This window comes from Bubalus kerabau, chromosome 4 (genome assembly GCF_029407905.1).
Source record: "Bubalus kerabau isolate K-KA32 ecotype Philippines breed swamp buffalo chromosome 4, PCC_UOA_SB_1v2, whole genome shotgun sequence".
NCBI lineage: Eukaryota > Metazoa > Chordata > Mammalia > Artiodactyla > Bovidae > Bubalus > Bubalus kerabau.
The window spans coordinates 41,281,063-41,302,303 of NC_073627.1; the positions used below are offsets into that span (position 1 = coordinate 41,281,063).

Here is a 21,241-nt window from a genome sequence, read left to right on the forward strand (position 1 = left end):
CCAGACTGGCCGTCTGCCTGCCAAGCCACCTCTGACATCCATGCCAAGATGTTCCATTGGGCCTCCCCTCCCAGTCCCCAGTGTCTTAGTGCCAGATGAGGGTGGAAACAAAGGGCAGGAAACATCCGCCCCTGCAGAGGCTCTAGAACCCTGGGGGGTTGTGGGAAACACGTTAGCACCACCTGAGAATGTTGGCACTGAAGCGGCCCTCGGCCCGCCTCCACCCTCCCTGTCTTCCTTCCCCCTCCCCATGTGGCCTGGCCAGAGCCTCTTCAGCCCAGGCCCTGAGACCCACGGGAAGGTTTTCTGTTCTTCAGAAGTAAAGCAGCTTGTCTGCCCGGGGCTGAGCCAGACCCTCATGTTGCTGTAGCCACCCCTCTGCCCTCACCGGGTCCCGGGTGGGGCAGCTTTCAGGAGAGCAAGTCCCCGTGCCCTCCTGCCCTGGAGATTTTCAGGAGTAACCACTCGAAAGTGAGTTGGCCGCTCTTTGCTGGATGGTCAGGAAATGGGGTAACTGAGAGAGGCGGCCACGTCTCAGGTTGCTCATCTAAGTCTTGCAAGGAGCCTCAGACACCACCGCAGCCCGATGAGTTCTTGGTCACCAGCACTGATGGGGCCCACCATGTGCTCAGTCTCCTGGTTTCCGAGGGGGCCCATGAAAGGCAGAGCAGCGGCCCTTGGCCTTGGCGAGCTTACTGGCCAGTGGGGGAAGCCAGATTATGTGGGGAGGGAGCAAATATATAAGGGGACCCAGAGGAGATGGCAGCTATAGAATAGTCAGCCCCCAGGGGCACCGGGAAATGCCAGCTCTCTCACGGGAGGGCGGGCCCCTGCCCTGTGCCCAGAGCACAGAGAGTTAAGCCGACAGCCTCCCCGCTTGTCTCTTGTGCTCTTTAACCTGCTCCGTGCTCCTTAGGCCTGACCCCAGCGTCGAGAAGCCCCGCCTGGTGCAGAAGCACAAACAAGCTTCCCCTTTGAAGCCTGTTTAGTTTGGAAGCAGGAAAGAAGATTTTGGGATAGAATACTAGTTTTTCATGTTTGATGTTCTGTTTGGTGTACCATACACTCAGCCACCACTACTCCGCAGCCTCAACCATACGTTGTGTGGATGCTGCAGCTTCAGGTTGCTGAAGGCATGGGGGTGTGTGTGTTCGTGTTCCTACATGGGCCCTTTCCAGAAAGTGTCTCTGAATACCCAGACAGTGAGTGCCAGGCTCACCATGGAACAGCGTGCTCACGCTGACTCCCCGAGCCATGAATCACTGTGCTGAGGAGAGGCCTCAGACCCCAAACTCTCCCGGAGCCCCCAAGGAGTGCATATTTCCCACTTGACCTCAGGCTCTTGGCTGGAATTTTGGAAAGAATCTTCACCAGAAAATGAAGCCGTGTCCCAGACACATAGGCAGGCAGACACACACACACACACACACACACACACACACACACACACACACACGTGCAGTATCAGAGGAGGTAGAAGTGCCAAGGGGATGGTTCAGGGGACCAGCAGGGTTCCTGCATGTGAGGCCATGACCCCACTTCCCACCCCATGACCTCCCCGCGCTCTGCCAGGGGCAGGCATAGAACAGCTGGGGGCCCAGGTGGATGAGGGAGGGTGCCCCTCTCCCTCTAGCTGCTGCATACCCCTGCCTCTCCTGAGGGACCCTCTCGATTTGATTCTATAACTGAGGAATGCGATGGAGGGGCCAGGTTTCTTCCTCTGAATACAGCAGCTCCAGAAAATCCTGTAAATTCCTCCCAGGAGAAGGGTGGGGCCCAGGGGAAGAGGCAGAAAAAGGAGAGAACACTTAGAACATCGAAGGCACTTCTTGCCCTCTAAGGGCCCCCGGTTTCATGGGAAGACTTGGGGGGCCACGTGGCCTCCAGGGTCGGGTAGGAGCTGCCTGAGAAAGCAAGGCCTCGGGTGCAGACAGACAAGACAGACGTGATTGCTGAGGCTGATTCCTTGTGGGACTGTGTCTCCTCAGTGATCAATGAGCTGGATGGCCTGGCCAAGGGGCAGGAGACAGACCACCGGGCCGGGGGCTATGCCCGCGTGGTGCAGGAAAAGGCCCGAAAGTCCATTGAGTTTCTCGAGCGGCGATTCGAGAGTCGGGACTCTTGCCTGCGGGCCCTGACCAGCCGTGGTAATGAACTCGAATCCATCGCCTTCCGCAGCGAGGACATCACTGGCCAGCTGGTGAGACCCAGGGCAAAACGGGAGCGCTCGAGCCAGCCTTCAGAACAGGGGAGGGAGGGGCTCGAGGCAGGCCCCCCAGCCTAGACCTCCTGCCCCCAGGGGGCAGCCGCCATCGAGGCCCAGGAGGGGGTTCCTTGTCCCCCGGGTAACTCTCAGCACAGTGGGACCTGGCCAAGCAGGGCCAGGGCGTGGATGGGCGGGACACTGAGATGTGAGCCCAGTGGCACTCACCCTGTCTTCCTCCAGGGTAACAATGATGACCTGATCCTCTCCTGCTGTCTCCACTACTGTAAAGACAAGGCAAAGGACTTCATGCCCACCAACAAAGGTAGCACGTGCCCTCCGCCTGGGGACCTTCCCTTCCCTCCCTACCTCGTCCTACCTGCCTCAGACCTAGGTCCCTTCCCTGACTCTGGCCTGGGAAGTGTAAAAATCAGGGATGAGGCCTGATACAAGCCTGAGGCCAGCCCAGTTCCCCCCTACACACACACACACCACCCGGTGCTGGAAGTCAGACCCCCCCCCAGCCTCCCCCAGCCTCAGGTGGACCCTCAGCCAGCTAAGGACGGGCCTCGCCCAGGAAGCTGGGCTTCAGGCAGTGAACTTTCCTGCTCTGCAAGCATCCATTTCCTTTCTTGGGTCCTCAGTGAGTTCTCTGACAGCAAGAATGTCTTTATGATTCACTGTAGCTTATTCCGGCCATGGTCTCCTGAGCCCAGCCCTCTGCCGCTCTGAGGACAGTCCCCAGCGGTCCCTAGGGCCCCACCTCCCTGTCTTTGGCCGTGCTCACCCTCTCAATTCATCTGTGAACGTTTACCCTGTATCAGGCCGGGCTGGAAGTACTTCCCCAGCTAGTAGTCGTCCTTTTCATCCTGTCTCTCTGGCTGTGTGACAGAGCACTTTGGAGGCAGGTGAGACCTTGCAGACGGAGCCCTCAGCCTGGTTTTCAAAACCCTTTTGGTGAACAGAAGCCCGTCGGGGAGTCAGAGACTCTCTTCAGGGTGCTTGAGCACCTTACCCTCATCCCAGAACCATCTCTTGCCTGAGCTGGCCTCTGAGAGTCAGTGAGGCTCAGGTGTTCTGCTCCTGGCTCCCAGGACTCCAGACATTTCTTTTTCTGGAAGGAATTCCTAGGCTCTCCTAGCTCAGCGTCATCTGCACAGCTGATAATTCCCACCTCTTGGTTTCTGTCTGCATGTGTGCAGCCTTCTTGTCCTCTTCTCTGCGTTGAGGTCGCCCAGCCCATCTCTGCTCGCTTCCCCGTCCTGCTGCCCGGCGGGCCCAGGACTGCCTTCCCTCCAGCCTCCTACCGCCGCTTCAGCGCCGCCCACGCCACCCACAGCCCTGTACCTGAGGCGGGTGACGCGCCCACAGCTGCTGTTCCTCAGAGGGGCCCTGCTACGTGGTGGGCCTGCACCGTCCCTAAGGGGCGGATCCAGAGCTTCCCAGTGCCAAAGAGGAGCCCGGCTGAGCCCAGCAGAGGGGTGGGGCTCTGCTCCCAGGCAGCTTCCTGGAGGGGCACCTTCTGAGGGCAAGGTCGGCCAGACTGCAGAAGGCCTTGTTGGGAAGTACGGTTCAGATACCGCTGTGGCCCCACCCAGCCTCAGAGCTGTTTCTTTCTCAGCAGAGACACATTTTGGCTTTGGCCCTAGTCTCCCCACCCCCCACTTCACCCCTAACAGCCTACAGGAACCCATTGGCATCCTGGGGACCGCCCCTATCAGAATTACATCAGCAACGGCTGGTGTAATCAAACCCCATTTGTCAGTGTGAATTCTTAGCAGATTAACTTGTCAGATTCACAGAGAAACCATCACCAAATGTTTATGTGTAAACGATGTTGAATTTTAAAATCATGTGGATTATGGCGGATGGGGCCTGACAGGATGACAGTCTCTGGTTTCTAACAAAGTGAAGTTACCAGTGTCAAAACAGAGGATGTTTATTGTTCAAAATGTCTCAAAGTATCCACAGAAACCCCTGCAGACCCCTGCCAGCAACGCCAGGCCTCGGTTGGCCGCTGCGAGGCCTGGGACTCGCCTGGTCTGAGTCCCAGGGCAGGAGCAGTGGGGCGGTGGACAGACCCCGGCCGCCCGCTGCGAGCCCCGCAGGGCACTGCCCATCACCCCGCCCCACCCACACCCCCCTGAGCCGCTGGGCATCTCAGAGCATCTCCTCTCCCCACGGCTGCCTTCCTCACCCTCTCAGTCCGCCACGGCTGTTCACCTCCCACCACACCCTCCTTCCGCTGCTCCCCTTCTCTCACCACCATCAACCCTGCGAGCCTCTCCTCCCTCTTCCCCCAGACTCCTCCCAAGGCTGACAGCCAGCTCGCAGCCTCCCTGCCTGGAGCTGGCAAGCCTGAAACTACTCAGGTCCGACACGGATATTTGCAGTCCCCCAGCCCCGCCAGGCCCCCGTGGTCAGGAATCCCTGCGGGACATTTCCTGGGCCTCACTGCCTGCCTGCCTGGGGATGAGGAGTGGACCTGCCACTCAGGGGGCCTTAGCGGGGTTGGGGATGTCACTTGTGAGAGTCCTTGGCCCCAGTTTAAATTCTGCCCGATACATTAGTATTAAAAAGTTAAGGAATTGGGGAGAAAGACATCCTGCTTAAAAAAGTCATCTAAAAAGAATGAAGGCGCTCTGTTTGTGCTGACATAGAAAGATCTTTAGAATTTCAGTGAAGTAAGTATGGCTAGTATGACTGAAACATTACAGGAGTAAAAGCTTATGTGACAAGTATCTATACTTGTAAATGTGCATAAAGAAATCTGGAAACATACACAGCTTACCCTGGGACAAGACAGAGACATGAGGAAGCTCACGGGGAGGACAATCAACTTGACCTTCCTTGTTCTGTGCTTAAAAGGTTTATACTACAGACAAGGATTACTTTTATTTACTGGTGGGAATCTTTCGGCTCTAGCCTCAGGGCCACCTTGGTTGGCCTCTGTCGGGGGACCCTTGCCCTCCTCTCCTCAGAGCTAGCACCCCTCCTCACATCCTGGGAGCCCTGGGTACATTTCATGTTCCATCTTGCACTTCCTACTTCTGAATACCTCAGGCATCAGGCTGCTGGCCTTCGGGCAGGCAGATAATGCAGAAGAGAGGCTTATGAGCCCAGAGCTAGCCCTGCAGTCAGAAGGGACAGGAGGCTGCTTCTCCTGCCTCAGCTCAGAGTCCTGAGAAGAGGGGTCTGCAGAGACTGGCGGGCTGGGGGGCTCGCAGGGCACGAGGCAGCCCGGTCCCGTGCAGGGGGCAGGGGTGCATAACAGAAGGCCAGCCCCAGCCCATGACGGCCCTCCCTCAGCCCGCAGCGGAGGGGCGCCCTCTGCTCCTGGTCTGTGTGAGGGAAAGGCCCTGTGGGAGGGCCAAGACATGGTTGGCCTTGAGCCCCCCGGACCGCTTTCCCCTCCAGAAGAGGAGAGGCAGCCAGGGCCTCCGCGTCCTGCCCTCTGAGTCCCTGTGCTCTCTCGTGCCCACAGAGGAGCCCATCCGGCTGCTGAGGGAGGTGGTGCTGTTGACAGACGACCGGAACCTGCGTGTGAAGGCGCTGACCAGGAACGTGCCTGTGCGGGACATCCCGGCCTTCCTCACGTGGGCCCAGGTGGGCTGAGGGGGCGCAGCCACCCCCCACGGAAGCACTCCTGAGAAGGCCGCCAGGCGCCCAGTGTAGCACAGAAGACGCCCACGCGCCTGAGCCACCAATCCACCCAGACAATAAACCATCCTCTTCCAACCCACGCCGTGGCCGTACTGTGGGGGAGCTGCTCCTCACAGAGCCCCTCCTAAGGGTGGGCGGAAGTGCTAGGACCCTCCTGGGCTGCCAGGATTTAGCAGGGAGGTGGCTGGCTGCAGCGACGGCAGGCGGGCGAGCCAGATGGGCCGCCCCATGCCCAGCCTTTCTCCCTCCCCCTGTCCAGATCAAGGGCCGGCAGAAGGCCTCTTAGCCCGGAGATGCGGCCACTTTCTCAGCTGAAGATGGCGCAGGGCAGGGTTAGCATTTCCATCAGATGCAGGTGAAACCATGGGTCCCCTCAGTCTTCAGAAGCCCTGACCCGAAAGTGTCCAAGAGGCCTTGGTCATGCCGTGAGGAGAGTACCCAGGAGGTCTGTCTCCCTGATGCCTGGATGCCCCCAGGGACTCCATTTGGGTTCTGAACACCAACCATGTGCTGAACTGCAGCCCTAGGTCCTCAGCTCTTCTCCCGCCACCCCGCTGCTCTTCTCCCTGCCCTGCCACCTGGGTCCCCTGTGCTTGGCCACCTGCTCTCCCCTCAGTTGGTCATGGGTCTGTAGGGAAGGCCCCCTGCCCTCTCAGGCCCATGCCCCCTGGGTTGCCTTTGCCTGCTCCCTCTCCCCTCAGTGGCTTTCCTTTTGCTCTCTTCCTGCTTCACGAAATTTCTTCCCAACTCCTCCTCCCTCTCTCCCTTCCTGAACCATCCACCTCCTCCCCCCCTTTCTAGTCCTTCCTTCTCACCTTCCTGGCCCCTCAGTCCCTTGCTGTGGAGCTTCTCTGACTCTTTCTTCTGTGGTACCTGTGGCAGGAACCTAATGTAGCTTTCCTGCCCCTGACCTCCTTTCCCAGGCCCCTGTGCTCTGAGAAATGCTCAGACTAGTCTGAGGGTAGGGCAGGCCAATGCCCACGAGGAGCATTGCCTGACCTGGGGTTTGCACCCCATTTCTAGCTCTGCCCTGGAAGGCGCAGGGGCCCTCTGGCTATGCTGGGAGTTTTTGTTGCTTCTAGCTGGCACCTGTGTTCAGTCTCCCTACGGAGGCTTCCTACCGGGACTGTGTTCTCCCAAGCCAGGGACAGGGCTGGAGGAAGACTTAGGGGAAGACAGGGTTTGGAGACGAAGCCAGGAGTCAGTTTTAATGGGACCAGTGGGGAAGTCCCCCAGAGGCCCCTGACTGACTACACAGCCTGCCCAGACGGTGGGAACAAGGCAGTGCCCTCCCCAAAGCCCAAGACTATGCCAGAAAGATGGGGAGCAGGAGAGCCACAGCCAGTGATTTGAGGGTACAGGGCTCAGAAGACTGGGCTTTGGGATATAGGGTCCCTGGCCTCTCCTTTGAGATCCCTTCTCCAGGATGAAGGTTAATGACATGGGTGGGAGACCCCCATCCCTCCTTTCTGTTCCATTTGCAGCCCTGGTTTTGTTTCCTGAATAAATTTTTAGTTATAAAACATACCGGAACTGTTGCTGACCTGTCTATGGGGCTGGGGAGGGAAGGTCCAAGCCACTGCACCTGTCTGAGGGTGCTGCTTCTGGCCCCAGCACCCACCCTCGTGTGCCCCACCCAGCTCCTTGTGCAGGGCAGAGAGAGCCGCTGGGTCCAGGGTCCTTGGTTACTGCTTTATTGCTGTTTGGTTCGAGTATAGAAAATGGAAGCGGCTCTGGAAGAGCCTGTGTACAAGGTAGGAAATATACAAACGAGGAGGGAGCTAAAGAGACCACGTTCCAGCCCAGCCTGGGCTCACGGTGGGGGGCCGCCCAGGGCGCATGCAATAAATATGGTCCGGGGCCCCAGGGAAGGGAGGGGGGACCACCGCGGGAATGGGAGACCGGGTAGGCCAGGGCCGTCTCAGCCCTCTGACTCCAGAGGGCGGGAAAGGTTAGCCCTGGGGCTAGTGCCACTTGTGCAAAATGAGGAACTTCACATTATCCGTCCCGGGGCGGGCGGGGGCTGGGGCGGGGGGGCCCTCCGGCCGGCTCAGTCCCCTCCCCGCTCCCCAGCTCTGCCCGACGCTCCGACCCCAGCGGGGAGATTCACAGTGAGAATGGGTGTGGTCGCAAGGGCCGGAGGTAGGGCTGGGAGCGCCCCAACAGTGGCACCCCTCCCCCCCAAGAGCAGCACGGAGCCGGGAGGTGGGGGCCAACGAACCACAGGAAGAGGTGGAGAAGGGCCCGGGGTCTCCTTTGGTCAAAGCTGATATCAAAAATATAAATCTCCCTTCCCCCAACCCACCCCCGTCCCGGGGTTTCCTCCCCCACCCCCACCCCCACCCCCGGGCTAAGGCACAAAGCAGTGAGGCCAGGTGAGGCCGCCGCCCCTGCGGCGACGCTGCCGAGGCTGCTACTGTCGTCCGGGCGCGGGGAGGTGGGGGGGCACCCGCCTGCTGGTGGCCGCCGCCGCCGCCTGGGGGCGCGGGCCGGGGCCACACGGAGGGCAGAGGCGCACTAGGTGGGAGAGAAACGGTCGATGGTTCGGCCGTCGGGGCCGGCGGCCAGGTGCGCGCCCTGGCTCAGCACCTCGGCCGCCTTGTCGGGGCTGAGGCCCAGCTCCGCGGTGAACTTGGCCAGCGGGTAGAGGCTCTCGAGCGCCACCTTGGGGTCGTGCAGGAAGTGCGTGGTCTGAGCCAACAGCTCGGCCGCAGCCGCCTTGTCCTGCTGCTTCAGGCTGAGCTGTTCGGCCGTGAGGCGCGCCACTGCAAAGACGCCCTCGGGGAAATCGAGCTTGCCCTTGCCGTCGGGGCCCGGGACGCCGGGGAGCCCCCCCAGCCCCGCCAGCGCCCCGGCCGCGCCGGCCGCGCCGCCCACAGCGTGCATCTTCATATGACTGATGAGGTTGCGCTGCTGGGCGAACTTGCCGCCGCACACCTGGCACTCGTAGGGCTTCTCGCCCGAGTGGATGCGCATGTGCTCGGTGAGGCGGTACTGGCGCGTGAAGCGCATGCCGCACGCGTCGCACGCGAAGGGCTTGAGGCCCAGGTGGCTGCGCATGTGGCGCGTCATGGTCCCGCGCTGCGTGAACTTCTTCCCGCAGATGGTGCAGGGGTAGGGCCGCGTCAGCCAGTGCGTCTTCTCGTGCTGCCGCAGCGTGGCCGGGTCCTTGTAGCTCTTGTCGCACGACGCGCAGCGGTACGGCCGCAGCAGCTCGCCCAGGCCCCCCTGGGCCCCGGCCACCTTGTCCCCACCGCCTCCAAAAGGGGGGCCGAGGCCGGCGGCCCCCGCGGCCACCTCCGCTGCCTCGGCCCGGCCGTACAGCGCCTCCTCCTCCTCCACGTGCGCCTCCACGTGCGCGTTCAGCTGCTCCGAGCTGGGGAAGCCCTTTCCGCACGGGATGCAAACGTACAGGTTGTCGCCGAAGCTCTCGGGCTCTCCGTAGGCCAGGTGCGGGCACGGGTAGCCCTCGAGGTGGCCGCCGGGCGGGCTGGGGTCCTCGCTGCTGCCCGTCTCCTCACTGCTGCTCTTGTAGTCGTCGCCGTCGCCGCCAGCGCCAGGCCCGTCCAAGCTGCCCGCGTAGCGCGGCGGCGGCGCCAGGCCGAGCGGAGGCCCCCCGGGCGAGGCGGCGGGGTCTCCGCCGCGCTCCTCGCAGCGTTCGCTGGGGGAGCCGCGCTCGCGGCCCAGCTCGTCGCCGTAGCTGCCCAGGCCTGGCTCGTGCTTCATCCAGCGGTAGAGGAGGCTGGGCCCGTCGGGGCGGCCGGGGGGCTCGGATCCCGGGCTGCCGCCGCCACCTCGGAACGGATCCGGAGGCGGTCCGGCCTCCTCCAGCTTCTGGAAGGGCAGCGGCGGCAGCGGTGGCAGGGTGAGTGGTGGCTCCTTGTAGGCAGCGGGGCCGGCGCTGGGAGGGCTGTCTGGGCGTGGGGGCAGCTCTCGCTCCCCCGGCGGTCGCTCGGGAGGCGCGGAGCCCGGCGGGCTTTTCTTTGACAGGTCCAGGCCACAGAGCGGGGAGCAGCGGCGCTCCGGGGCGCAGAGCGCGGCGGCCGGGCCGGGGCCCGAGGCGTACAGCTCGGCGCAGTGCGTGTTCATAGCGGCCTCGGGGCCCGACGGCGGCTCGGCGGTGGGCGGCGGCGGAGGCCCGGCCGGGGAGGAGTAGCAGGCCTGGATGACGGGCGTGGCGGCCCGCAGGCCCCGGCCCGGCCTCCCGTAGGGTGCGTAGCCGCCGCCGCCGCCGCCGCCGCCCCGCAGGTGGCAGTACTTGCCGTGGCGCTTGAGGCGTTTCTTGCACAGCGCCACGAGGTCGGGGATCTGCAGGTAGCTGGCGGCGGCCAGCACGGCGCCCAGGCTCGGCTCGGCCCCCGGGGCCACAGCAGCCGCCGCCGCAGCCTCCGCGCCATCCGCCAGGCGGCCGGTGTAGATGAAGTCCAGCACCAGGCGGAACACGGCCGGGCTCACCATGTCATGGTCCAGGTTGAGCAGGTTGTCGTGCACCACCAGGGACTTGAGGTAGGCGCTGCTGGCCGCCAGCACGTTCTTGTGCGCGCGGAAGAGGGCGTTCTGCACCACGATGATCACGTCGCACAAGAAGCCCTTGGTGCGCTGGTTGTTGAGCTGCAGCAGCAGCTGCCTGGAGTGGCCGGGAGCCTCCATCATGTCCAGCATCGTCTGCCCAGCACACTCTCCTGCGGGGACACACACCGGCTGGGTCAGAGCCGCACCGAGCCCTGGCTGCCTGCACCCAGCCCGGCGCTTCTCCCCTGCACTTCCCCTTCCCCTCAGCTGGGCAGGGGCAGGGGCATGGAGCTCGGCGGCCTGGGCACGGGCGGAGAATCCGCGGCCTCCAAGAGTGGGCGCCTGGGCCGGCCGGCCTGGACCAAAAGAAGGAGCCGAGACCGGCCGGCGGAGAGGAGGCCAGGCTGGCCGGCAACCCCAGGCCCGGATGCAGCCGGGCACTCTGCCTGGGTTCTGGGGGCTTCCGAGGAGAAAACTGTTCCGGCGAAGCGACCCTTGTGGAAACAGTTACCCGATTTGAGGAAAATGTCCGCTTCAGGAAAAGTCATTCAGGGCTGAGAAGTTTGCCCAAGTGGGATACAAGGGAGCCGAGTGAAAAAGCGCCTCCCGCCTCCAGAGAAGTTGCCCCAGTTGGGGGAAGAGGTCCGGAGGAGGGCAACGCGGTGCCCGCCGTGGCGCCGCCCTGGCCGGGGGCTGTCAGACCCTCGGTTGGGGCCCCGGGCGGCGGCCGTGGCGCGGGAAGCGGAGGCAGCGGCTGCCGTGGCGGGCAGAGCACGAAGGCCGGCCCGGCGCGGGGAGGGCGTTATATCGGGGCAGGAGGCTGAGGCAGGAAGCAGGTGGGGGGGGAGGGGGGAGCCACGCAGCTCCCAGGGGAGGGAGGGGGCAGCGCCCCGGGCGGGCACGGAGCACAGCCGGCTGCGGCCCTGACCCTGGCCTGCGCCCCACCCGCGTCCCGGCCCCGGCCTCGGCCTCCGCTCTGCATTCGCGGGCCCGGCGCCTCCCTCCCCGGCTCCCCTCGGCCCCTTCTCCACGGGAACTCCGCCGCCCCAAACTTGGGGAAAAGTTTCCCAACTTCAGACAGGCCGGGAGGAGCGCGCCAGCCCCAGTCCCTCGGCTCCCAGCTTTTCCTCTCGGCCCCCAATTTCGGCTGCCAAGCGGCCGCCGGGCATGAACTGAACCCTGAGCTCCCCGGCCGGCCGCTCGCCCGCCCGACCCCATTCGCTGCCTGGTCCCCAGGGCCTCGCGCGCGGCCCGTTACCTGCGGCCACAGCCCGGCCGGGCTTCCCTCCCCGCGGCGGTGGCAGCTCCTAGTCGGCGCCCCACCCGCCCCGCTGCCAGGCGCCGCGCTGTGCCAGGGCAGCGCCCCTGCCAGCCCCGCCCGCCAGCTCCCCTTCCCTTCCCCTCGCTTTCCAGCCCATGTGCGGGCAGAGCCGGCCCCGGGCCGCTGACCCCGCCGTGAACCCGGCGCAGAGCAGCGGCCCGGCGGTCCTGAGTCCTCTAGGGGTGACACCCGGGGACCTGAACGCCAGCCGCGTTGGGGGCTCCCGCGCCGGAGGATGCGCCTCAGGCGGCCAGCGCGCGAGGACCGGGCTGTTCGGGTCCCCTGTCCCTCCCCGGTCCCCAGCCCTAGGACCCACCTGGGGGGCATGTCGGAAGCCCCGGGCCCGGCTGCCGGCGGATCCAGGGGGGGACGTGGCTGCGCTGCGCTGCCCTCCGCCCGCCGGGCCCCCGGTCGGTCTGTCCTGCTGGTCCGTCCTCCCCGCGTCCTGGTCGCGTCTCAGCCCCGCCGCGCTTTCCGCACACTCTTATCTGGAGCGGCCCGGGCCGGCGGGCGCTGCTGCAGCTATGGCGCCACCTCGCGGCCGTGCGGTACTTTGCGCGGCACAGCCACGGCCTCCTTCCTGCGCACCTGGGATGGAGGCTCGCAGATGCCGAACTGGACCCAGGAGGGGGGGCCTGTTCTCAGATTCAGCCTTCCAGATGTGCCCACCTGGAGGCCCCAGCCCCGGACCTGCGAGCCCCACAAAAACCGGGGTTTTGAGCTGAGTGTTCCTGTGTACATATTTCTAAATTCTGACATTGCTCCAATTCAGAAAAGTCCGGCCTTCAAGGAAGGGGCAGTGGAAGGGAGGAGGCTTCGGAAATCCTAAGGAAGAAGATAGACAAGCTCTTAAGGGGCTCTCATTAGATATCGCTGGATGGCACTGTCCATTTGTACACCGGCCCCCCAATACACCCAACCTCACTCAGCCACGTGGGATAGGTATGCACAGAATAGACCCATTTGCACCCAGACCCTCTCCAGGCATTGACACCCGTGAGCGCTCATGTTCGCAGACACACACCTGTCCCCTCCCGGAGTCCAAGAACCGGCTTTCTGTCATACTCAGGGTACTGCCATATAGAGCCCTCCATGACCTGGGCAGAGGTGGTACCCAAAACCTCACCCTGAACTTGCAGACCTCTACAGGGACCCCAGGAAAGGTGACTGGAAATGGCTGGACAGCACCTCTTGGGGGTCCCACAGAAGCGACCCAAGCCCCCAGATTTCCCGTGTGAGCTGTGTTGAGGGACGACCAGCTTGAGCGACCTCGTCGAGAGAAAAGTCACAGGAGGGCCTGCAGCCTGGGATCCCCACAAGGTCCTGCACCCCACGTGAAGGTCCAATTCTTGAAGATGACGCCCCCTCTAGGAGGGAGGGGACCCGGCGCTGGAGCGCGGGCCCTTGCATAGCTAACTCCGGAAGTGTCCCCGCGCCGCCCCAGCACATCAGGCCGGCAGCCAGCGCCTGTGCGGCTGAGTGGGCCTCCGCAGCCCACGCTCCGCCTCTTCCCCGCACCTCCTGACCCCCGCCCACACGTGGAGGGTAGGAGTGGGTCCCCAAGAACGCCTGCAGCTTCTGATTGGCTGCGCCTTCCTCAGCCTCCGAGCGCGAGAGGCTGGGGCGCAGAGTTACCATAGTAACCGATGAGGTTCGCCCAGATCGCGTCTCTCCGAGGCCTTGGAAAGCTTAGCAACCGCGCAGGGCCACTGGGCCTTGGGGGCCGCGTTCACCAATCTCCCCCCGGCTCCGCGCCATCCTCCGCCCCCATGCCCCCGCCAGAGGTAGTGGCTGAGTCATTCATTGAGGGGCCGCCGGCGCGGCCACCCGCGGTCCCAGACACCAAGGTCTCGGGCGCCCCCCAGAGGCTCCGTCCCTCAACAGTCAGAAGGCGGCTCCTGGTCCCCACGGGTTCTTCTGACACCCATGCATCCCGAGTCTTTACCCTGTTTCCACCCTGTGCTCTGGCTACATCTGATCACAGTCCTCTTTCCCGTCTCCCTAACCCCTGTCCTAGGGTGCTCACTAGGGAAATAGTGAGGTTCCAAGAATGAAAATGGTGGGCTCCGGAGCTGAGAGCCTCCGGGGGAGGTGGACATCCATCGACATCTTGGCGGATGGATGTGCTGCCGCACTGAGGTGGAAAAGTGTATAGAGTACTGGGCAGGGAGGCAGGAAGACTCCTGTGAAGTGCTGTCAGATCTGGGCTTTGATGGATGAATAGGAGTTCTCCCCCAGGCAGGAAGACATTCCTGGGGAAGAGAACTAGTAGGACAAAGGCTGGAGGCCAAAAACGGAGAACTCTAGGTGGCCAGATAGCAAAGGGCATACAGGACCTCTTTGATCCCATTTCTGCTGTAATCTTCTCTCCCCATGATGAGGCCAGATCCTAGCCCCACAAGGGTCCAATCAGCCCGGTCTCTGTGCAGTGGCGTCTGTCCACTGTAGGCCCACCCCAGGGTCTCCTGTGCCAGTTTTTTTTCTTTAACAATCTCCCCAGATTCCTGCTCCCCCAGTCCCTACCCTCACACTGTCCTTACGTCTGTGTGGAAGGGTCTGACATACCTGCCCCCGCCTAGCTGCCTTTAATCTTTGACCTTTCCCTCCCTCCCTAGTTCCATCTGGCCTGGCCTGGCATTGCCCCCTCTCCACCCTAGCCCAGCTCCTCCCTCTGAACACACTCCCCTCCCTCGTTTAGAATTTTCCTCAATTGATTGAGCTAGGCTTGGCCAGGACCATTCATTCATTCATTTCCCTACTCCTGTCCAGGAGAACTTCACCTAATATAGCATGGACTCTTCTTACCAATTCTGACCTACAGGAACTCTTACTCCTCCAGGAAGAGGTGTCAGCCCAGCTACCCTCCCCCAAGACTCTTCTCTGCTGAGCTGTCAAAGTCCCTCCTTCCACAGATGGGTCCTAAATGAGGCTTGCTGGGAGTCAGGCTCTGAAACTGTGGTCTGGTCTTCCTCCCTTCCACTTACTGAGGCTTCCTTTCCCTTCTCCTGCCACCTTTCCCCCACCTCCCCCATAGAGCACTCTCTTGCTCATTTCTGGGAAGTCCAAGCCACTCTCCTCAACTTTTCTCCCTTCCCTCGGGTCTCCAGCTCCTGGATTCCCATTGAGCATTTTCTTCCATGCCCAGCCTCCTCCTACAACCCCCTGGACTCCCCCCTCCTCCCCTCATGTCCCTGACACCACAGTTTTAGGTGATGTCAGAGGCCCCTCCGGGGGTCCAGCTTTTTCTCCGCATCCTCCCCCCACCCTCGCCCAAGGGTGACGACACCACAGTAGCCTTGAGGGGTATAACGCCGCCACCGCGGGGCATCCAGTGATGTTACAGAGCCGTCGGGTCCAGGAACTGAGGAGTGGGAGTAGGGGCTACTGGGTGAGGACCCTGGAAAGCCGGGGGGTGGGCTGGGGTTGAGCCCCCAGATGTCCCAGAGTGAATACATTTATAATGGGCCTGGCCACACTCCCTGCACTGTCCTCTCGCTGGCTCCCAGCCCGCAGTTCCGGAAAGTTAACCCCTTATAGACCGTACGGGGGGCGCGAGCTCCCCTCCCCGTTCCTGCTTCCGTGCGCCCTCCTCCCCTTCCCAGCTCCCCATCGCCTCAGTCCCCATCACCCCGCCCCACCCCCCCGCCTCGCCACTATAAATAGCCCCTCTTCCCGTTTCCTAAATTCCCTGCTGACGTCGGCAACGCGTCAGTGTGTAGGAGCCGCGGCCGCATGAATGAGCCGCCGCACGAGTACTACGCGTGCCTATAAAAGCCGCCGCGCCAGCCGGGCTGCGGGAGGCGAGCGGGCGCGGGCGCAACACAGCCGACAGGTAAGCGGGACCGACCGACCAATGGGCGACAGATGGACGATGCACGGACATGGACTGGAAGGCAAGGAGGAGACCGACAGGAGGCAGGTTAGAGGGGCCCCAAAGGGGTGGGGTTGGGGACAGGGTGGAAGGGACGAGGGTCCCCTCGCAGCTGCTGGAGCTGGAGCCAGAGGCGTACGCAGAACCCCGAGCAGCACCTGCCTGCGCCCGGATGGAGACGCAACCACTTCGGAGGAGCATCGATCAGAGGACCGACCAGAGTCCCTGCGGCTTTTCCTGGGGCTCCTGCGCCATCCTCCCAAGAAAGTGGGACGAAGGTGCTGGCGCCCCAGGAGACGCGCCCCTTCCTCTCCTCCCCGCAGAGCGGTGACTCAGCCTCGCTGCCCCCGGTCTGCTGAGCTGGGGCGCCGGCGAGAGACAGACGCCCACCTACCCGCCCCCGTGCCGCAGCTTCCTCAGGATCCCTCCCCTCATTCAGCCGGGGCGCCCCCTCCCCGTCCCGTCGAGCTGGTCCCTCCGCGCCCCCAACTTCCCGCCTCTGTATGAGGAGCTGTCCTCTCAGGACCAGGCGGGGGCGGGGCCTCGGCCTGACTGCCCCGCCCCGCCCCCATCACCCGCCCCTCCCCCCCCCGCAGCCGGAAGTGCCTCTCCGCAGGGACATCTTTGACGTCACAGGGTTTTGACGTCAAGGGCCGCGTGCCTGTCCGCAAGCGCCGGGGCCGAGAAGGGTTGGAGACGCGGGGCAGAAAGAGCAGCAGCGCCCCCAGCTGTGGGCGACGGAGCCACCCTGCCCGGGCAGCGCGCCGGCACCTTGGCTCTAGACTGCTTACTGCCCGGGCCGCCCTCAGTAACAGTCTCCAGTCACGGCCACCGACGCCTGGCCCCGCCTCAGGACCGCGGACCCGGCCACCTGCCGCGCCCCCGGCCCCTCGGTCCCCGAAGATCCCTCAGCCCCGCGATCGCTGCCCGCGCCGCCGCTGTCCGCGGTGCTGATCCAGCGAGGGCACCGCCATTGGGCCGTCCCGTCCCCAGTCCCCAGGGGCTACTGAGGGGCTGCCGGCTCACACGCACTTCGCAGAGCCAAGAGCCCAGAGCCCCGTCCCTGCAGCGAGCGCCGCCCTCCGCCCGCACCGCCGCCGTCCCCCACTGTCCCCCCACCCCGCGGTCCTGACGTCAGCCCAACCCGAGCTGCCGTGGTGCCGTCAGCAGCGCGCGCCCCGCCCCCGCGTCTCCAGGGCAACCGTGGCTTTCGATTGTTACTGTGGGAACCGGAGGTAACAGTCTACAGCCATGGTCGCCCCGCAGCACGCCCACGCGCCGCGCCACGCAGCGCACCGCCCGGCGGGATGGGGGAGACTCAGATCAGGAGGAAGCGGAGGCGGCGTGTCGAGAGCCCATGTGTCTGCGGGGGTGGCGGGAGGTGCCGCATAGGGAGGCGGGCTACTCCGGAGCCGGGCATCCAACGAGGCAGAGAAGGAAGCGGAGTATGCTCTACGGAGTATGTCTGACTGTCCCCTTCAGTGACCATCCTGTCCTCCTAGCCGAGGTACTGCAGCCAAGGGACCGTGAGAGAATGGGGAGTTCTGGGATTTGGGTTCTTTATACCTCCTTGGAGGGAGGGAGGGAGGCCGCAGGCACCTGGACAACCGAACCGGGGGTTCCTGGGAACCGAAGGGGGTTGACGGAGGAAAGGTTTTCTAAATGCGCCACGACCTCATTCTTCCAGGAACCCCTAGCTGAGTAGGCAGAGGGCAAAGGGTAAACCTTGAACCCATTGCCTGATGGAGTCCCGGCCTTCCCTCCCTCTCTCTTTCCCTCCGAATCTTGAAGGATAAGAAGGATCCCCGACCCTCAGGAAGCGTAAAGCTTGTAAAGTTAACCCGTCCCTAAACGGCTTTGTGAACATACCTGCATCCTCACCTCACTCTATCTCTAGGTCCTGGATTCCAATTTTAGACTGTCTCAAATTAGCCATAAAGAGGGGGAGTAAATACCAGAGGAGCTCAAGTCCTCTTGGGCTAGTGAAGTGTAAGCAATGACCTCTTCAAAAACATTCTGCCTGTCACTTGCCGCCACCACCATCACCCACTTCAGGGCTGATTGTTGGATACTGGGTGCAGGACCACCGAGGGACAGTGTTGGGAATGATTAATGCAACCCAGCCCTGCCACCATTGATGCAATTTTTCTTGACCTCTCCATTTCCCCTTTTCTAAACTGTTTCTAACACAGTTGGTGCTGGTTTCACAGCTAATCAACACCCACACTGCCTGTCTCCCACCCAAGGACACTGAGGGCTTAGATGAAAAGGCACCTGATTCTGGCATCCATTGCACATCGGTGGGCAGACTGTGTGCACCTGCCAAGAGCACATGGAGGCAGGAGGCCCCACCTGGCGTCACCAACTGGCTGTTGAAAACTGCAGAACGCTATTTTGATCTTAAATATTCTCTTAGGCTACTATGTGGAGAAGGCGACGGCACCCCACTCCAGCACTCTTGCCTGGAAAATCCCATGGATGGAGGAGCCTGGAGGAGCCTGGTAGGCTGCAGTCCATGGGGTCACTAAGAGTCAGACATGACTGAGCGACTTCACTTTCACGTTTCACTTTCATACATTGGAGAAGGAAATGACAACCCACTCCAGTGTTCTTGCCTGGAGAATCCCAGGGACAGGGGAGCCTGGTGGGCTTCTGTCTGTGGGGTCGCACAGAGTCGGACACGACTGAAGCAACTTAGCAGCAGCAGCAGCAGGCTACTATGTCCTTGTAAGGAGGTGGTGGTGCTGGGGAGACCCCAGCTCTGGGCACTGAGAATGAACAGGGGAGTGGGGGGGACACATTTCTCTGAGCAGAAGCTCTAGGACTGAAGCTGTTGAGGGTTCTCTGCTTAGGGACTCTCTCTCCCGAGAGCTTTAGGAACTAAGGTGGAGTGACAGGTAGAAAAGATAAATGGCAGGGATGATTTGGAAAGAAGAGATGAAGTCTTTTGCAGTTTGAACCCATCTGCAAGTGGTCAGAAGAGGGGGAAAAACCAGAGGACTGACTGTAGTTAGGATTTGAGTATCTTGAAAATCATTCAGGGCACCACACCCACAACCTACTTTATGGAGTAGGAAGGTGAGGCCCTTGCAGGACATGCTGTCCAGTGGTGAGTAGTGGCCTCTCTGCTCATCTTCTGTGCAGCAGCAGAGAAGAAAATGACTAGTCAAGGTCAAGAACGGCAGTTCTTGGATCTGAATCCAACTCTGGGGAAGTTAGCCTCTCAGTGCCTCTTGTCTCAGTTGTAAAACTAGGTTAGCATCTACCTTATGAAGCTGTGAAATTAAACTAGGTAACTAAAGCTTCTGCTTAGCACAAGGCCTTGCATAGTTAGCACTCAATAGATGATATTCCTCTTCCTGTCTTCTGGACCTCATTATCCTGAGTTGAAAATGTTAGATCAATGTTTCTTAGCCAGAGAGCTTGTTTCCCTCTTCCTAGTGGAGTGCCTGAGAATCAATGTTGTTGTTGTTTTTTTCAAATTACACATATTTACCAGAGACTTGGGCTTCCCTGGTGGCTCAGAGGTTAAAGCATCTGCCTGCAACGCAGGAGACCTGGGTTCAATCCCTGGGTTGGGAAGATCCTCTGGAGAAGGAAATGGCAACCTACTCCAGTATTCTTGCCTGGAGAATCCCATGGACGGAGGAGCCTGGGGGTTACAGTCCACAGGGTCTCAGAGTCTGACACGACTGAGCGACTTCACTCACTCACTCAATCACCAGAGACTTACACTCTATAGAGACAGTGGTTTTCCAGCATTTCATTGCATGACAGTGACCAGGAAGGTTTGTCAAAATGCGGATTCCTGGGTCCTAGTGATTAGCTCAGTAGGTCTGGAGTTGTTCCCAGGAACCCAAGGTTTAACATGATCCTGATGCAAATGGTCCATAGAATCTGTGTGGAGGGGAATAACCCCCTATTTCCCATTGTTCCTGGTGGGCACGATGGGAAATGATGTATCAAACTTGTTGGGAACACGTAGATCATATCATGTTTCCTTCTATGCTGTGCTTAATTTTCTGACTCTTTGCGACCCTGTGGACTGTAGCCCACCAAGTTCCTCTGCCCATGGGGATTCTCCAGGCAAGAATACTCGAGTGGGTTGCCATGCCCTCCTCCAGGGGATCTTCCCAATCCAGGGATTGAACCCACGTGTCCCACACTGCAAGTGGATTCTTTACTATCTGAGCCACCAGGGAAGCCCATCATACATTTTGATCCTCAGGGGAATTGACACCTTTTTCACTTCTGCTTCACCAGATCCTGCTCTGGTCTTCAATTTCACCCTTCCAACTTTAAACACTGCCTTAATATTCACTCCCCAAATGTCTTTCCCTCTCTCATTTACTCCTCCCAATAATTCCAAGTAGCAGCAACTGTGGTATGCAAGGCATCATGTTCACCTCTTGAGGCCTTGCTGAAGAGGGAAGCCTGTGATTGCCAGGAGGGCTTGTGAGCCCTTAACTGCAAACTTACTCACTGCTTTTCATTACGAACTGCTTATTTCCAGAGAAGAAAGGAATCTGAATTTTTGTGTGCCATTCCTAAAATTTTAACTATCACAAACCCAATTTTTCCCCTAAAATTCTATGGCCCAAATCCCATAGGTCTATAGGAGTAATTCAGAGCATTTCAGTCTCTTCCTTTTGCCAAGGAGGGGGTCCCTTTAAAATACCAAGAGCAAGGCAGTAGCAGACTGTAGCACAGAATTTCCTTCCCACCCCCACTTTCTGCCTAGGCATTTAAATCTAGCTTTTTTTTTTTTTTTTTAAATATTGCATGGTGCCTACCAAGTCGCTTCAGTCGTGTCTGACTCTCTGCAACCCTAGGGACTGTAGCCCACCAGGCTCCTCTGTCCATGGGATTCTCCAAGCAAGGATACCGGAGTGGGTTGCCATGCTCTCCTTGGGGGCATCTTCCTGACACAGGGACCGAGCCAGCGTCTTTTACCATCTCCTGCATTGGCAGGCAGGTTCTTTACCACTAGTGCACCTGGGGAGCCCTTGTAAGTCTCAGAAAGCTGCTATCCATAGTGAGGAACTCAGGATTTCAGGTGATTTAAGGCTCTTAGTGTGGCTGCCTCAGGATGGGCTACGGCATTTGTGCTGCAGTTCCCTAACCCCAATTCCTGCTCAATTACTAATTACTTGGGGCAGCCATGCTTGCGGGCCAGATAGGATATGTTGCAATCTTCCAGAAAACGAACAAACTGGTGAATCTGCAGAGGCAGGGCAGCCTGGGGAAGAAGGCACTGGAAGTGCAGGCAATAGCTAAAGCGAGCAGTCTTTAGAGTGCCTAAGAATAGATAGCTCAGTTGGTAAAGAATCTGCCTGCAATGCAGGAGACCCCAGTTCAATTCCTGGGTCAGGAAGATCCCCTGGAGAAGGGAAAGGCTACCCACTCCAGTATTCTGGCCTAGAGAATTCCATGGACAGTCCATGGGGTCACAAAGACTCGGACACAACTGAGCCACTTTCACAATAACTAACAGCACTTTCAGACCAGATAGGCTGCTTAGGCCTTGGCTGTGACCGCTACAGAGTAGCATCCATCTCCAGCTCTGCAAACAGGGTTAAGTTTGGAAAAAGGTTACCTCTGTGCTCTGTTTCCATCTAGGTCTAGCACCATCCCATCCTTCATTCACGGTTCAGAGAAGCTGACAGCTACG

General features: G+C 60.8%; 2 protein-coding genes across 12 annotated transcripts in view; one reads left to right on the forward strand and one right to left on the reverse strand.

Annotated features, from left to right (window-relative positions):
* SMG6 (SMG6 nonsense mediated mRNA decay factor) overlaps positions 1–7,391 on the forward strand; it is a 201,507-nt gene extending 194,116 nt beyond the window's left edge. For all 10 annotated transcript variants that reach the window (XM_055576925.1, XM_055576926.1, XM_055576927.1 and 7 more), the window contains 3 exons: positions 1,989–2,200; positions 2,447–2,528; positions 5,688–7,391. In XM_055576925.1, coding sequence (XP_055432900.1) covers positions 1,989–2,200; positions 2,447–2,528; positions 5,688–5,818 — 425 coding nt within the window. In that variant the 3' untranslated portion in view covers positions 5,819–7,391. The remainder of the gene's footprint in view (positions 1–1,988; positions 2,201–2,446; positions 2,529–5,687) is intronic.
* An 824-nt stretch (positions 7,392–8,215) lies between these two features.
* HIC1 (HIC ZBTB transcriptional repressor 1) lies at positions 8,216–12,174 on the reverse strand. Of its 2 annotated transcripts, none has more exons than XM_055580102.1 (2): positions 12,016–12,174; positions 8,216–10,548 (listed from the first exon to the last, which is right to left on the reverse strand). In XM_055580102.1, the coding sequence occupies exon 2, from the start codon at positions 10,526–10,528 to the stop codon at positions 8,384–8,386; it is 2,145 nt and encodes a 714-aa protein (XP_055436077.1). In that variant the 5' UTR covers positions 10,529–10,548; positions 12,016–12,174; the 3' UTR covers positions 8,216–8,383. The 2 variants fall into 2 exon arrangements, with proteins under 2 accessions (XP_055436077.1, XP_055436076.1); XM_055580101.1 differs by lacking the exon at positions 12,016–12,174 and adding an exon at positions 10,890–11,679.
* Between the last annotated feature and the right edge of the window lie 9,067 nt (positions 12,175–21,241).

What these genes read in the sequence shown, in the direction of transcription:
- HIC1 (XM_055580101.1), bottom strand. Translation starts at nt 10,926, where the DNA reads ATGACTTTTCCTGAAGCGGACATTTTCCTCAAATCGG. An exon ending in GGACATTTTCCTCAAATCGG is followed by an intron (nt 10,549 to 10,889) that starts GTAACTGTTTCC and finishes GTGTCCCCGCAG; the next exon opens with GAGAGTGTGCTGGGCAGACG.